At 46.3% G+C, this 16,513-nt stretch overlaps 1 protein-coding gene across 1 annotated transcript in view; it reads left to right on the top strand.

Annotated features, from left to right (window-relative positions):
* CLPB (ClpB family mitochondrial disaggregase) overlaps positions 1–12,739 on the top strand; it is a 148,413-nt gene extending 135,674 nt beyond the window's left edge. Inside the window, exons 11-16 of the mRNA XM_055548997.1 lie at positions 163–324; positions 5,515–5,671; positions 6,400–6,473; positions 6,639–6,758; positions 6,848–6,952; positions 7,316–12,739. Of these exons, the coding sequence (XP_055404972.1) occupies positions 163–324; positions 5,515–5,671; positions 6,400–6,473; positions 6,639–6,758; positions 6,848–6,952; positions 7,316–7,564 (867 nt within the window). The 3' untranslated portion in view covers positions 7,565–12,739. The remainder of the gene's footprint in view (positions 1–162; positions 325–5,514; positions 5,672–6,399; positions 6,474–6,638; positions 6,759–6,847; positions 6,953–7,315) is intronic.
* The last annotated feature ends 3,774 nt before the right edge of the window (positions 12,740–16,513 follow it).

The raw sequence follows: 16,513 nt of genomic DNA, 5'->3' as shown, positions 1-16,513 counted from the left end.
GCTCTCCTATCACAGCAGGATTCCTTCCACCCCAAGAAATAACCTCACCTTGTTGAAACAGGCAGTCTTAACAGTATGCAAAGCCAGCTTACCGTGCATGCCCCGTATTGGAAACTGAAAGGATGGAAAGGCCTGCCTAACTTAATTCTCTCCTTCCACCAGGTGGCCAAGTTCATCGGGTCCCCACCAGGCTACATTGGCCACGAGGAGGGTGGCCAGCTGACCAAGAAGCTGAAGCAGTGCCCGAACGCCGTGGTGCTCTTTGATGAGGTAGACAAAGCCCACCCAGATGTGCTCACCATCATGCTGCAGCTGTTTGATGAGGTGAGTCAGCTGGGGCTGGGTTTGGCTGGGGGACACCTGTAGGTATGAGAGGGCTATGAGCAGCAGGACCTGTGGATCCGGAGTCAGTCGTTCATCAAGTTCCTGCTTCTCAGTTAGCAGATGTGGCTTTACCCCTTCTCTGGACCAGGGCCCAGACTGGGCACTCCAGGAAAAACACTCAGGGCCCAAAAGTTGAAATGTTGTGGCTGCCCAGGTCCCTTTTAAAGAGAGAATGGGGCAGAAGTGCCAGGAGAGAGAGAGACCTGAATTTTTAGTTCCAGCTCAGCTCCATCTCTAGGAACCTCATGTGAAAAACAGGGAGGCTGGATCCAGTAAGCTCCAAGAATCTCACTCAGACGGCTCCTGCTCCTTCCTTCCATTATCTTCACCAGTTCTTTAAAATGTTAGTAATGTTACTGCTGTCTGTGACCATTGCAGTGATGATGGAATGGTGGTGCCCTGGCTTATGGAGCATTCTTCTCCTGAACAGCTCCCGGCTCATCACAAACGAGAACAGTCTCCCTCTCAACTGACCGAGTGAGCTCTAGATGAGAACAGCTTCCTTTTATTCAGCAGTCTATGTAGTAGGCTTGTGCTAAAGATGTTATAGACTTTATTACTAATCATCACAATAGCCAGGCAAGGTAGTCACCTTTTATAACAGATGTAGAAACAAGTTCAAGAGGTTGTAAATGGCTTGCACAAGGCCACAGAGCTACTGTACAGAGGAGCCAGAAATGGTCTCAAGATACATCTGGTCCCAGAGCCCAGGTCTCCCCGCTGTACCTCTCCTTATCTTGAGCAGGGGAGGGAGGGCTTACTGTCAGGGGAGGGGCTGATATCCACTTGTTCCAGGTGAGGCCTTCCTTCTGCTCCCATGCAGAGGCTGTGTTAGCCAGCACATGGGCAGACCGAGTCCAGCCTGCCTTTCCACTCAGCCCCATCCAGCCCTGGGAAAATGGAAAGGGGTTTGCTTCCCAGAATGTCACAGGTTTGCTGATGAGATACAGGAATGGATACCCCTGGACCAAATAGCACACCAGGTACCAAGCCAGCCAGAGCCAGATCCAAGTGTCCCCACAGCTGCCCACTCACTGTCTTCCCCTCCGAGCCCAGCATCCTTGGCTGCCCCAGTTTTATTGCCCTCCTCCTAGGCTCTTATCTGCTCCCTATCCTGAGGGCTCCTACTGAAGAATGAAGGCCAGTCCTTCAAAGGTCACATATTCTGTTTCCCACACCTGTGTTCTGATACTCCCCCAACTCCATTCTAGACTGTTAATAGGATTCAGGTACACAGCTTATGGACCAGACCCAAACCTGCCCTCTGGGAGCTCCCTGCCTATCAGGTAGAAAAGAGATGCGATAAAGTTGGCATTTTTGTACTTTATGTGCAAGGCACTGTTTTATGAACTCCTTTAATCTTCCCAATAACCATGAAGATAGTCATTATTACTACCTCAGTGTGGCAAATGTAGAAACTGAGATAAAGTGAGATAACTGATTCATCCATGGTCACACAACTGGGAAGAGAAAATCGAGGGTTTGAACCCAGGCACTCCAGTTCCTAGAACCCACAGCTTAAATAATAACTCCCAGGCACCTAGTCTCTCCAGGCATTCTCAGAGCCCCCAGCACCAGGGGAAACACCCCATCAACTAACTTAATTCAGTATGTTAGGGTTGGCAGTAGACACCTTGTGTGTAGGCACAGAGAGGCGTGAGGCAGCCTGCTCCATCCAGAGGACTGCAGCCTTTCAGTAATTGCCCGACTGTGAGCGAAGGTGAGAACAGAATGGTGGAGGTAGATGGGTGAGATAGACAGGGGCAGATTAGAATCCCAGGCAAAGGAGTGTGGATTTATTTGCTGGAGAGGAAGAAGCCTTCAAAGACTTTAGGCAAGGGAAAAGCATGATTGGATTTTCCTTTTATAAAGCTCCTGTAGGCAGCAGTGAGTAAATGGACTAGAAGGAAGAAGAAGGACCAGCGAGGAGACTGTTGAAGAGTCCAAGTGAGGGCTGGGGAGACATGCTCTACAGCAGGGCCATTGGATGGAGAGAACTCCCAAGTGAGGAGACAGAGAGGTGACAAGGGTGACCAGTGGAAGTGTCTCTGGCCTGGGTGTCCCATGGGTTCTGCTGCTATCAGAGACAGGGAACACAGAGGTGTGAGCAACAGATTGAGGAAGGTGAGGAGCTAAGGTTCAGAAGTGTTGAAAATGAAATGCCTGGGATACAGCCAGATGGAGATGTCCAGGAAGTTGCTTGTCTGGAGTGCAAGAGAGGTCTGTGCTGGAAGTAGACTCAGGAGTGCTTCAGCACAGAAAGAGTAACAAGCCACAGGAATGGACGAGCTCTCTCACCTGGTGAGAGTCTGGTAAGCAGAGACGAGGCTTGCGACCTCTCCGCAAAGACCCAGAGAGGGAATTGCCAGAGAGTAGGAGGCAAATGAGAAGAGCGTGGTTTAGTGCAGGCAGGCAGAGGGGAAACAGGCAGAACAGACACAGCCCCTGCCTCAGTGCTCAGGAGTGAGGGGGAGACAGGCAGCAAAAAGCAGTTCAGCCACTGTGGTGAGTGCTGCCCTAGGATCAGTAGGACTAAGGGGCATAGAGACGTGCGCCCCCGCCCCCCAACCAGGTCCACCCATCCCAGATCTCCCAAGCTTAGGCCCAGAAAAGTGGGAGCCCTAGCAAAGCTCTCACCAAGCAGAGCTAATGCAGCTCACTTCCCAGTTGACCCCAGACCTACAGCACAGGGCAGAAGTCCCAGGAAGCCCACTCTCTGCGCCTCCCTTCAAGGACAGAAGTGGGGTGCCGGTGGGGGAGCAGCCCCTGTGACCCTGCAGTGAGCATTCACACCTCACCCGCATGCGTGCACTCCAGTTGGGAGGCGGGTCAGCCACAGCTCCCTCTTTGGGACACATTTTATTGCCAAGGACTCTGAGGAGGAGGTGCAAACACTGAAAGTCACCCTTGGGCCAGTCATGCACTGCACCTGCTCCCCTCGCCCGCCAGGGACCCATCCCCAGGCCCCGTTATGAGCAGAGCTTTGATCTCTCAGAACAGAATGGCTGCGGGTTATTGCTCTGGCCAGTATAGCCGTGTGTGCGCTCAGTCCTCAGGGACGAGCATTGCGAACACAGCGGGGTCATCTGCACGCACGCAGACCTGGTCCCCAAAACTAGAACTGCCCTCAGTGGATCTGTCGTGTTGTAACTCGTAGGCAGGGGGTGAAGTGGGGAGCTAATGGCCAAGCTCGGGGACATCTGCTTGTACCCTTCCTTCTCCTCTTCCCACTCAAGGCTGGGACGGGGGAATGACCACGACTGGATCTCAAGGCCCCCTTTGAATAGACGCCCTTGGAGCTAACACTTCCTGAGAGGCCTGTGCCACGGGCCAGTGTAAAGTGAGGCAGAAAAGCACTTGGTACCATGCCCAGTACACAGTAGGTGCTCAGTTAATGTATATGCCTTTCTTTTTTACCTCTGAGAGCTAGGGCTAGTCTGCCTTTGCATCTGCTTTAGAAGCAAGGGCTGACCTTGAGTGAAAGGAACTTGCCACCAGGGAAAGGAACATACTTAAGAAGCAATGGTTGCCTGAGGCCGGGGCAGGGCCCTGCATCACTGGCCTGGGGCAGGGCCCCGCAGGCTGTCAGTGACCTCTCCCTGGAGCCATGCTCTCAGAATTGGCAGGAGCTATGCTTTGTCTGCAGCCCCGGTGAATTCCTAAGAAGGTCTACCTCTCCCCACACCTGACCCAGTAGCTTAGCTTCTCTCCAGTCAGGATCAAAGGATGCAAACTGAATTTAGAACTCTGAGAAGTTTTTATTTAGGAAAGAAAATTTCACGAAGCCTCCTTTATCCCACATTGTTGGTATGGCCCCAGGAGCCTTGTGTACAGTGAAAGACAGGGGTGCTGGGGTGAGACCGTTCAGTAGAGTCTCAGCTGGACTGTGTTCCAGCTCTGAGACCTTGTACAAACTAAGCCCTTGGAGCCTTAGTTTCTTTGTAGGGGTGGTGAGGATTCAGTCTGCAAGCAACTGCTGAGGGCTGTTCTATGCCAGGCACTGTTCTAAGACCCAGTGAGAACAAGACCCAGCCCCTGCCCTCACAGAGGTATCGAGCAGGGCCCCGGGGGTGGCCGTGGGTGCCCATCACAGCAGACTCCACCAGTTCCTGTCAGCAGGGCACTGATTATTGCTTTTATATGTCATTGTTGTTCATTAGTTGCTAAGTCGTGTCCAACACTTTTGCAACCCTGTGGACCGTGGCCCACCAGGCTCCTCTGTCCATGGGATTTCCCAGGCAAGAATACTTGAGTGGGTTGCCATTTTCTTTCCAAGGGATCTTCCCAACCCAGATCAAACTCACATCTCCTTTGTTGGCGGATTCTTTACCGCTGAGCCACTAGGAAAGCCCCTGTGCTTCTTTACAAATGACTGCAAAGTGCTGTTGTACCATGAGAGCCTTGAGGTTTGCTGAGTGGGCGGAGATCCTCACCCTTAAGCTGAATGGCCCCGGGAAACTACACTTTTCTAGTTCTTCTGTCTCTTCCCTTTATTGTTGCCCCTTTTCTCTTTCCTTGGTGCATTTGCGTCTAGTAAAGATGCTTTCTTCTGTGTCACTTCTAGAAAAAAATGAAAGATTCCAAGGCAACTTCCCATGTTGATTAAAGGAAGAACATTATTTTTTATCTTAGGCCAGAGGATGGCTCTGAAGATGCAGAGATTATACCTGTTTCAGTTCATTTATCTGGTCTTCGCAGTGGCCCTGTAGAATACGCTGTGACCTCCTATAGCAGCCTGGCCTTCCCCTTATCATAATGCCTAACCCACTGAATTCTAACTGCTTGTTTCCTGGCCTCACTCCTCTAGACTGGAGCGTGTCAGGCTCAGTGAGTCCCCAGTGCCCCAACACAGAGCTCCACCCACAGCAGGCCTCCAGGAGGGTGTGTTGGATGGCTGCTTATACAGTCAGACTGGCTTCTGGGTGCCCTGAGAGACGCCAGGCAGCAGATGCAGTCTCAGCTGGTGGCTCTCCCAGCAGGTGAGCACTGAAACCAAGGAGTGAGAACAGTGCTCAGAGACCCCAGAGGAGGGAGCGCTGACTGCCAGGGGGAGAGGGTTCTGGAGAGACCTCCTGGAAGAGGTGCCCGGCCTTACCGCTCCCTGACCACGCAGTTGCTGTTCCTTCCCAGGGCCGGCTGACAGATGGAAAAGGCAAGACCATCGACTGCAAGGATGCCATCTTCATCATGACCTCGAACGTGGCCAGCGACGAGATAGCACAGCATGCGCTGCAGCTCAGGCAGGAAGCTTTGGAGATGAGCCGTAACCGGATCGCCGAGAACCTTGGTATGGCACGTGGCCCACGTTCTCTGGGCAAACAGTCAAGTGACACGGCTGCCACGCTGCTCCGGGGGAAGGATAGAATCAGGGTCCCAGGGTCAGATGAAGACACCAAACACCCAACTAGATAGTGGAGGGAGGCCAACAAACAGTGCCCCTACTTCCTCAAGAAAGCCCCAGGCCTCTTGGGTGACAGGAGGGCTCCAGACAGAGGCAGGGACAGAGCCACCCCAAGGTGTGGGGCCAGGAGGAGGCCAGGGTCTCAGGGGACTGAAGGGATGTGCACTTAACAGGGAGGGACACTTTGGTGCAGCAAGGGGATGGCAGGTCAGAAACCTGGAGGTGGGCATGGGTGGGCCCTGGAAAGTGCTGGAAAGGGGAGTGTGTCAGGGTGGACACTGCGTCTATCAGCCTTCTGTCTAGGATTGAACTCTCCAGCCCCCTTCTTACAACTCGGGACTCAAGTCTCAGTCCTGACTCTTCTCCTCTCCCCTCCCCTCCTTCATGCAATTCCTACTGCACATGAGCACTGGAAGGGCCTGGGAAGTACTCAGTCCAGTCCTCTGATTGTGCAGGTGATGAGAAGGCTGAAGCCCAGAGGGCGCAAGATGTTGACCAGGATCACACAGACTGTCAGGGGCAAGAGCAGGCTCTTGTCATGGAGCCAAGGTGCAGCACAGCTCCCAAAGGTCCCAGGTGTAGGGAGCAGGCAGTTTATGTTTCTGTCTCCACAGGGGACGTCCAGATCAGTGACAAGATCACCATCTCAAAGAACTTCAAGGAAAACGTGATTCGCCCCATCCTAAAAGTAAGAGTTCCTTGTCCTTCCTGCTGGAGCCTCGAGTTGGAGGGGATCACCTTAGCCATCGTGAAGATGTGGAAGCCCTCCCATCTGTATCTTCCCCAGTAGGGTCCACTAATTCCTTTATCCACTCTGGGTCACTAAGCTCACATCCCTAACCTGGCCCTGCAGGCTCACTTCCGGAGAGATGAGTTTCTGGGACGAATCAATGAGATCGTCTACTTCCTCCCCTTTTGCCACTCGGAGCTCATCCAACTCGTCAACAAGGAGTTGAATTTCTGGGCCAAGAGAGTAAGAGCAGGGACTGCCCATGGGTGGGGGTGGAACATCTAGAAAGCCCTGGGCCACATGCAGACATGCTGCTGTCTGACCTGTCCCAGGCCAAGCAAAGGCACAACATCACTCTGCTCTGGGACCGCGAGGTGGCGGACGTGTTGGTCGAAGGCTACAACGTGCACTATGGCGCCCGCTCCATCAAGCATGAGGTGAGTCCTGAGAGGACCTCCACACCTCCCTCCCTGGTGCCCCTAGACCCACTCGCTGGGCTCCCAGCCTGCCCAGGCATCTACCCAGAGCAGATGCCCCTTCAGAACCAAAAACAATATAATCAAGTAAAACCCCTGTCCAAGAGGGGAAATGAGTTTGAACCCCTACCAGCATCAGGGAACTGGGGCTAGGAACCTCAGAAACTGACTACTGACTTGTTAGTACTGTCTTGCAAGCTCGTGTTGTTAGCCCTTTGCAGATGAAAAAACTGAAGCTTTGAGTAAGTTCTTGCCCAGGCAGCAAGTGACAGAGCTGGGCCTCCAGGCTTTGGCAGTGACGACAGCTTCCCCTACCGCCTGCAGGTGGAGCGCCGAGTGGTGAACCAGCTGGCGGCTGCCTATGAGCAGGACCTGCTGCCGGGGGGCTGCACCCTGCGCATCACTGTGGAGGACTCAGACAAGCAGCTGCTCAAGAGTCCTGAACTGCCCTCATCCCAGGCCGAGAGGCGTCCCCCAAAGCTGCGGCTGGAGATCATCGATAAGGACAGCAAGACCCACAAATTGGACATCCAGGCACCACTCCACCCTGAGAAGGTGTGCCACACCCTCTAGCGTCTACCTACCTGCCCATACGTGCCCTCAACACCTAATAAAGCCCCCTTGGCTGTGGCATGGTGACCGACCTACCTTCCCCTCCTGCTTCTCACCCCTCTGCATCTAGCCTAAGGCCTGTTACCTCCTCACAGCCCCTGGAAGATGCCTTCCCAGCCCCACCCTAGCCCCTTCGTTGTGGGGCCCACATGTGCTCCTAGGTCTCTGGGAGGGGAGCTGCTCCTGTGTCTGCTTTACGGCAGGGAGAAGAGGGAGGTCCCTCATCTCTGTCCTTCAGCGTGATCCTCATGTCCCAGAGCCTCTGGAACTTTATCATGTTTTCTGGAAGCTCAGAAGTATGGCAGCTGAGAACAGACCTGGCTGGAAGAAGACAGGGACCAGGCTGTGACCTGCTACCCTCTGCTGGCTCTCATGCTACTGAGTCCCCAGAATGTCTCCACAGGGAGCAGAGAAGTCAGAGGCCCAGACACAGAGCTTCTGCATTTAAGCCATTGCTTCCTCTTTCCCATGCCCTAGAATTCCAAGGGGAAGGGACTCTCGGAACCCTTCCCCCTTCCACAGCCGTGTCGTAGCTACTATTCCTCCCTGCCCCATGTTCAGGGGTCAGACCAGACCACGTCTCTCCAGCCTTGGAACTAGGCCAGCATAGGGCATCTTTAGGAAGAAGGCTGGGTACTACCCTACCCTACACGGGGCCTGGACAGAAGCACCAAATGACCAAGCAAGCTTAACTCTGTGGGGCCTCTTGCAGGAGACCAACAACATAGACAATGGAGAACTGTAGGGGGAGGGATCCTTGGGTTGGGCTGTACCCAGATGGCCATGGAGTCTGCCTCAGCCCCGTCTATACCATGGTCCTAGCTAAGTGAACATGGGATAGATAGCTCCCTCATGCAGTCTGCATGTTAGTCACTAAGCAGAGGACTGCACACCATCCCCCAAGGCTTTCCACACACCAGGCGTGTTCGGCCTCAGCTTAATTAGCAGGGCAGAGCAAGGCTTGGTACGTACATCCTTGGGAACCATCTGCAGTAGCCACCATTGAGGACCATGCCATCAGCCTCCCCTGAAGGGCCACTTTGGAAACCCTCCTTTGGTGTCAGAAAGTCTCTTCCAGGAAGCAGAAAATGGGGACAGGAGTCACAGTCCCCTGGGTGGTGGAGGAATATCATGACACGGCGGGTGGGGGGCAGCTGGAGCTGGAACATGGGCTCCAGCAGGTGCTGCAACAGGCACCATCCAGCCCCTCAAGGAGCTGTCTGCCGCTTTGTACCTCAGTGACTGCCACTCTTTGTTTATTTATTAGTAGCAGTTTTTTTTGTTGTTGTTATTGTTTTACTTCTTGTTCTGAAATAATTTTAGACTTATAGGAAATTACCACACAATAGTAGAATTCCATGCACCCTTCACCAACTTCACCAACCATCTGTTAAAAATTATTAAATTATAATTATTAAAACCAGGAAATTAACATGATATGGTACTACTAGCTAATCTCTAGGCACTCAGATTTTGCCGTTTTTCCCACTGATGTCCTTTCCTGGTCCAGAATCCAGTCGAGGATCCCGTGTTGCGTCTGGTTGCGTTTCCTTTATCTCCTTCAACCTGTGACAGTTCCTCCATCCTTCTTTGCGTTTTATGACCTTGACATTTTTGAAACCTCCAGGTCAGTTAAATTTGTAGAGTGTCCCTTAATCTGGGTTTGTCTGCTGTTTTCACATGCTAGATTGAGGGTCTCCATTTTGGGCAAGACTAGCCCTCAAGTGATGCTGTGCCCATCCTTGTAACTCAGAGCAGGTGATACATGCTGAGGTTGTGTATACCAGTTCTCCACTGTAAGATTACTAATTTTCCCTTTGAAATGAATAAGAATCTCATGGAAGGATAGAAACTGTACAGATGTCTTATTTATGCATAGAATTTTGCCCATTGATTTTAGCATCCATCATGTAAATGTGAACGCGTTAGTCACTCAGTCATCTCCGACTCTTTGTGACCCCATGGACTGTAGCCCGCCAGGCTCCTATGTCCTTGGGATTCTCCAAGCAAGAATACTGGAGTGGGTTGCCATTTCCTTCTCCAGGGGATCTTCCCAACCGGCTCTTGCTTTTAACAAACATTAATATTATATTTGCCTAATGATGACATTGTTTTCTTATTCCATCTATATGTATTAATTGGTATTCTGTAAGGAACAGCTGTCTCTTTTCTCTCATTTATTTATTCAATAATTTACCTATAAGTAAAAACTAATGGATACTTGTTTTAGTCTATGGGTTGTAGCCTACTAATAGTACTAATAGAGTTTATTTCATTGCTTGTAGATTTGGCCATTGGGAGCTCTTGAGTTGGCTCCTGTGTTGTTTCAATGTTGCCCCATCATTTTTTTAGTATTACCTTATTTTCTGGTACCACAAGGTGTTCCAAGGTTACTTACACTTTTCTTGTCCCAGCCCTGACTTCAGCCATGTCTCTAAGCAACTCCTGATGCCTTTTATTTGAGAATGGTACTTAGAAACTAAGGTGGTATATTCATTGCTCCTGGAGTATCATTGCTTCTAGGCATTTTCAGCACACAAAGCTAGGAAATGAATATATGTGTATATGTTAATACATGTGTCACACACAGCTGAATTTATTACTAATCTATCCATCTGTATATTATTAAAAACCATGAGTCCATATTGATGCCCACAAGTCTAACCCCATACCACAGGGCTTGCTGTTATTATTAACACTTTACGATTCATTCTCTGCTTCTTCCTCTCCTGCTATCTCTGTTTCTTCTCTCATTCTGTTTTCTGTTCAGACTCCCATAGAGGCTCTAATTAAGTCAGCCAGTGACCATCCCGCGTGGAGCACTCCTGTTGGATAAAGTTCTTATGCCCAGCTGTCAGTCTCTTGGTTCAGTCAGCTGTGGCCAGGACCAGCAGACATACAACTGAAAACCAGATAGCTTTTATACAGGAAAACCCAATGACTACCTTTCTGAGAAGAGAATAAGGGACAGAGTAGACCTCCAATTCTGAGAAGCTTGAGTATCACTTCTAGAGACTCAGCTAGGCCTTGTAGGTGATGTTGGACCCCTGCCTTATACTTTCACAGCATCCTCGACAGGACTTAGCTCAGTTGCATTACTCGTTCTGTGTTTGCCTTTGTCATTAGAGTGTAAGATCCACAAGGGCAGATACCCAGTTCTACTCACTGTCCTGTTCATAGAAGCTGGCACAGAGCCTTCACATGATGGCTGCTCCAGGTGTTTGGATGGATGGGTAGGCCCTGCAGCAAGCACGGATCTTCACAGCGAGGCCCAGGACACAACAGTATCCTATGTTCATGGAGCGAACATTTGTCATGTGCTTGTGGCCAGGCAGCAGAACTTGAGAGGATAGGGCAAAGTAAGACCCCAGACACCTTACTGAGTGTCTAGAAATACATGAGGCTGGACTTGGAAGTAAAATACCTTCATTGTTCAAAAGGAAAAATTCAAAGGTGCTTAGTGATTGTTTTAGGAATTTAGGAAAAAAAAAAAAAAAAAAAAAAAAACATTTAAACCATAGGAGAAAAGATGAAACCTGAAGTTAAGTAGAAATGCAAAAAAAAAAAAAAAAAAAAAAAAGGATAAGTAGAAAATGATTCTTTTTGAAAACACCAATAAAATAGATTTTCTCAGTCTGATAAAGGGGAAAAGTGGAGGGGGACGAGATCAGACATAATCATATATATGGAAGAGTTTTAAATAATTTTAGGGTAAGTCTGTGGCCACAATTTTGAAAACAGAGCAGATCATTTCCTAGCAAATACTGACCCAAGATATAGTTTGAATAAGCCAATTAATTACCAAAAGAAGAAATTGGAAAAGTGATTGCAATTTTACCCTTTTAAAAGATTCCTCTTTGAACTTTTTATTTAAAATTTATATGGAAAAGTATACAAATCACAGTTACGCAATTCAATGAATTATCACAAAGTTAATAACACTGTAGCCATCACCCAACCCAAAAAATAGATCAGTGTGATTTTTAATTACTATATAAACTGCTTCAGATCATTGGAAAAGATTAAAAGATGCTCAGTTGATTTTTAAAGTGCAGTGTAGTATTAATACTCAAACCCAATAAACTGCCAAAAAAGAATGCCATAGTGTAATCTCATCTATGACTATAGGTGCAAAAATTCCAAATAAAGTTAAGTTGAACTTTATAACATTATTACATAAGGTTTTTTTTTAACATTATAAACATTATTAACATTATTATAACATTATTACATAAGGTAATACAGGCTTCTATATCAGGAAATATTACTAATATATTAATCTCAAGAACATGAATATTATTTAAATGCCTGTAGATAAACATTTTTTTATTTTGATAATATTTCTTATGAAGATATCCATGTTTTTAGAAAATATACATTGAAATATTTAAAGATAAAGACAATTGGCAAATGTTTCAAGAAACTAAATTATACACATACACATGCACGTATGTATGTACACAAGTGTGTGTGCTAAGTCGTTCAGTCGTGTTCAACTCTTTGTGACCCCCTGCCAGGCTCCTCCATCCATGGAATTTTCTAGGCAAGAATACTAGAATGGGTTGCCATTCCCTTCACCAGGGGATCTTCCTGACCCAAGGATCAAACCCGAGTCTCCTGCATGGGCAGCCAGATTCTTTACCACAGAGCCAACTACACTCATAAAAAAATACAGAGTGATTAAACACAAGTATTCTCACTGAGGAAATCTGAGAGAAGGGTATACAGGAATTCTTTGTATTGTTTCTGCAGCTTTTCTATAAGTCTAAAATTATTTCAGAATGAAATTTTTTAAATGAAAAACATTTTATCAGTATGTACTGAAAAAGCATTTGACAGAATTTTACAGCTTTAAGTATGATTTGATAAACCTCCAAGTAAAAGGAAAAGAAACTGTTCATCAAAAACCAATAGTAAATATTAAAGTCTGAAATAAGAGTCAACATTGATTTGAAAATTCAGTTGAAAATAATTAGGCAATAAAAGTGAATAATTGGTATATGTATAGGAAAATAATAAATTGTTCTGCTGATATGTGACTGTGTGTTTAGGAAATCTAAGAGGCTCTAAGTAAAACCTATTAGCATTAATGTGGAAATTTGGTAAGTGTCTGAATAAAAGATAAATGTACAAAAATCAATAGCTTTTTTCTATTCCAGCAGTAATCAACTAGAAACAACAACAAAAGTATTCCTTTAACAGTTGAAATAAATAGGTATATGTATTTGCTCACATATACATAAAGTAACTCTGGAAGAGAGAATAATTGGGTAGAGAGAAAACAGCAATGGAAGGGTAAATTAACTGTATTTTTTATAATTTTAAATTGAATTTTGAACCTTATTAATGTATTACCTGTTCACAATTATAAAATACTAAGAATAAATTTAACAAAAAAGGAAAATCATATTGAAGGGCATAGAACATGATCTGACAAATGAAAAGATATCGTTCTTGGAAAGAACCTATATAATTAATATACTAGATGTCCATCAGCAGATGAATGGATAAGAAAGCTGTGGTACATATACACAATGGAGTATTACTCAGCCATGAAAAAGAATACATTTGAATCACTTCTAATGAGGTGGATGAAACTGGAGCTGATTATACAGAGTGAAGTAAGCCAGAAAGAAAAACACCAATACAGTATACTAGCGCATATATATGGAATTTAGAAAGATGGTAATGATAACCCTGTATGCAAGACAGCAAAAGAGACACAGATGTATAGAACAGTCTTTTGGACTCTGTGGGAGAGGGAGAGGGTGGGATGATTTGGGAGAATGGCATTGTAACATGTATAATATCATGTAAGAAACGTAACACCAGTCCAGGTTCGATGCAGGATACAGGATGCTTGGGGCTGGTGCACTGAGATAACCCAGAGGGACGGTATGGGGAGGGAGGTGGGAGGGGGGTTCAGGATTGGGAACACGTGTACGCCCGTGGCAGATTCATGTTGATGTATGGCAAAACCAATACAATATTTTAAAGTAATTAGCCTCCAATTAAATTTAAATTTTAAAAAATTTTCATAAAAAAATAATAATATACAATTCAGAACTACTGTTTTCTGTGTCTAGGAGATATGAGTAGTAGCCTGTCAGTTACTTCAATTCCACCTGGAGAGTGTGCAAACTAGAGGATAAGTAAATGTAACTACTATCACTGTATACCCTACATAGAATCGTAAGAGAATGGAAAGAGATGCGTCAGTATCTGTTTCTGGACCGCACAGACTGTATGTGACTATGGAGAAAAGGAGAAAGTGGTGGGAAATGCTAGAGAGGCAAGTATCCTGACGTCACAGTGCCTTGAATGCCATACTAAGGGAATGAAACAGCCATATTGGTATTTTTAAAAGAACTTTCATTGCAGTATGCAGAATGTTTTGGGGTGACTTCTAACCAACAGACAACAGAGTAGTCCCAGGCAAACTTCCTTCCCACATCAAATATAGAAATATTGAATATTATGTAGCCAAAAAAATGTTTGACACACAACTGAACTTGAAACTGAAAATGGGAAGTCCCAAGGTGCCAGAAATGAACGGAAACCCAAAAGTCAGAGGATGTGTGAGAGTCAAGGTCAAAGAGTTTATCGAGACTGGGGACCCACCTATCGGCTGAGTGCTGGGCCTTCACCACTGAAACAGGAGTCTCAAAGGACCACTTCCTTGTGAAATGAAGACCAGAAAAACACAGTTCCTTAACCTGCGGATCAGTAGGGAAATACAAGAAAGTCTCACATCACTCAGGGTTATAAGTAGAAAGACTCATCTACAAACAAATATATTTGCCATTTGTGAGAATGTGGTCCAAATTCACGGTACCCAAGTGTTACTAGAATGTCAAGATGAAAAATTAACGAAAAGCCAGTCCTGGGCTATAGAATCCCTTGGAAGCAAAGACAAAACTGTTCAGTAAGGATATTCTTGTAACCAAGTTTTCACAAAGGAACCTTTGGGAAAACAAGTCCAGTTGAAATGAGCATACAGGGAAAACACTCTCAAAGGAGGAGAAGCGAAAGGGAAAAAAAAAAAAAAGCAAACCACCACGAAGGAGAAGAAACTTAACAGATGCCACCAGTAGAAGAATCTGCACTCCAAGAATTGTAACAGATGAATCTGAATTTAAAAGAAGTATGTGTAAAATGTTTAGAGAAAATAAAAGGGAAAAAAATGTTCAGAGAAGTAAGGGGAAGATTAGAAACTCTAAGGCAAAAAAGGAGGGTATGGTGAACTTGAAAAAAGAACCTTCGTTCTAGGTGGTTTTCTCAGATTTATTTCCGTGTTTTTCACCCCCAACAATTTTCTCTATTAGTGATTTTTGGGCTCCAAAATCACTGCAGATGGTGACTGCAGCCATGAAATTAAGACGCTTACCCCGTGGAAGGAAAGTTATGACCAGCCTAGATAGCATATAAAAAAATAGAGACATTTCTTTGTCAGCAAAGGTCTGTCTAGTCAAGGCTATGGTTTTTCCAATAGTCATGTATGGATGTGAGAGTTGGACTGTAAAGAAAGCTGAGCACAAAAGAATTAATGCTTTTGAACTGTGGTGTTGGAGAAGACTCTTGAGAGTCCCTTGGACTGCAAGGAGATCCAACCAGTCCATCCTAAAGGAAATCAGTCCTGGGTGTTCATTGGAAGGACTGATGTTGAAGCTGAAACTCCCAGTATTTTGGCCCCCTGATGCGAAGAACTGACTCATTTGAAAAGACCCTGATGTTGGGAAAGATTGAAGACAGGAGGAGAAGGGACGACAGAGGATGAGATGGCTGGATGGCATCACCGACTCAATGGACATGAGTTTGGGTAAACTCCGGGGGTTGGTGATGGACAGGGAGGCCTGGTGTGCTGCAGTTCGTGGGTTTGCAAAGAGTTGGACATGACTGAGCGACTGAACTAACTGATTGTGTGATCCTAATTGATTTAGGTATGAAATAACAGAACCATTAAGTACTGAATCTCTAAAGATTTGGGCCACCTGCTGGGCTCTAAGGAGCTGACTGGGACAGGGGGAGCACCCCTTCAGTGTGGGGTGAGAGGGCAGGTACCAGTGTGTCACCTCCAGGGCCATGATCAGAAGTAAGGAACGCACCCTCCATCATAATCCTGGAACTGTTTGCCCACCATCATCCAAGAGTCATTCCAGTCCAACCCCAGTATGCCTCACAGGTTTATCACAGTAATTTCAAGAGGTATGAACCTCAGTGGTCGTCTGTACCATCACCTCATCACATAGTGTTCCCTTGCTCAACACTTCCCTGTGCCCCCCCAGCTCTTCCTTCAATCAGTAACATTTTTCTATATGAGCGTTTTGTTGGAATGTTTGTGCCATCTCTTCACCATTTTGTCATCATTTTTACTGAAGTATAGTTGATTTACAATATTGTATTAGTTTCAGGTGAACAGCAAAGTGATCTGTTTATATCTGTGTGTACTTTTTCTCCCCAATTTTCATTATAGTTTATTACAGGATATTGAATATAGTTCCCTGTGCTATACAGTAAATCCTTGTTGTTTATTTTATACATGGTAATTTGCATTTGTTAATCCCATACTCCCAATTTATCCCTTCCCATGCTTCCACTTTGGTAATCATAAGTTGTTTTCTATGTTTGTGAGTCTGTTTTTATTTTGTAAATAAGTTCATTTGTACTTCTTATACTCCACATATGAGTGGTATAATATTTATCTCTGCCTGACTTACTTCACTTAGTAAGATAATCTGTAGGTCCATCCATGTTACTGCGAATGACATTGCTTCATTCTTTTTTATGGCCAAGTAATATCCTAAAAAGCCTCTTGATGAAAGTGAAAGAGGAGAGTGAAAAAGTTGGCTTAAAGCTCAACATTCAGAAAATGAAGATCATGGCATCTGGTCCCATCACTTCATGGGAAAT

This window comes from Bubalus kerabau, chromosome 15, assembly GCF_029407905.1.
Source record: "Bubalus kerabau isolate K-KA32 ecotype Philippines breed swamp buffalo chromosome 15, PCC_UOA_SB_1v2, whole genome shotgun sequence".
In the NCBI taxonomy this organism is placed as follows: domain Eukaryota; kingdom Metazoa; phylum Chordata; class Mammalia; order Artiodactyla; family Bovidae; genus Bubalus; species Bubalus kerabau.
This window is presented reverse-complemented; position numbering and strand designations above follow the sequence as displayed.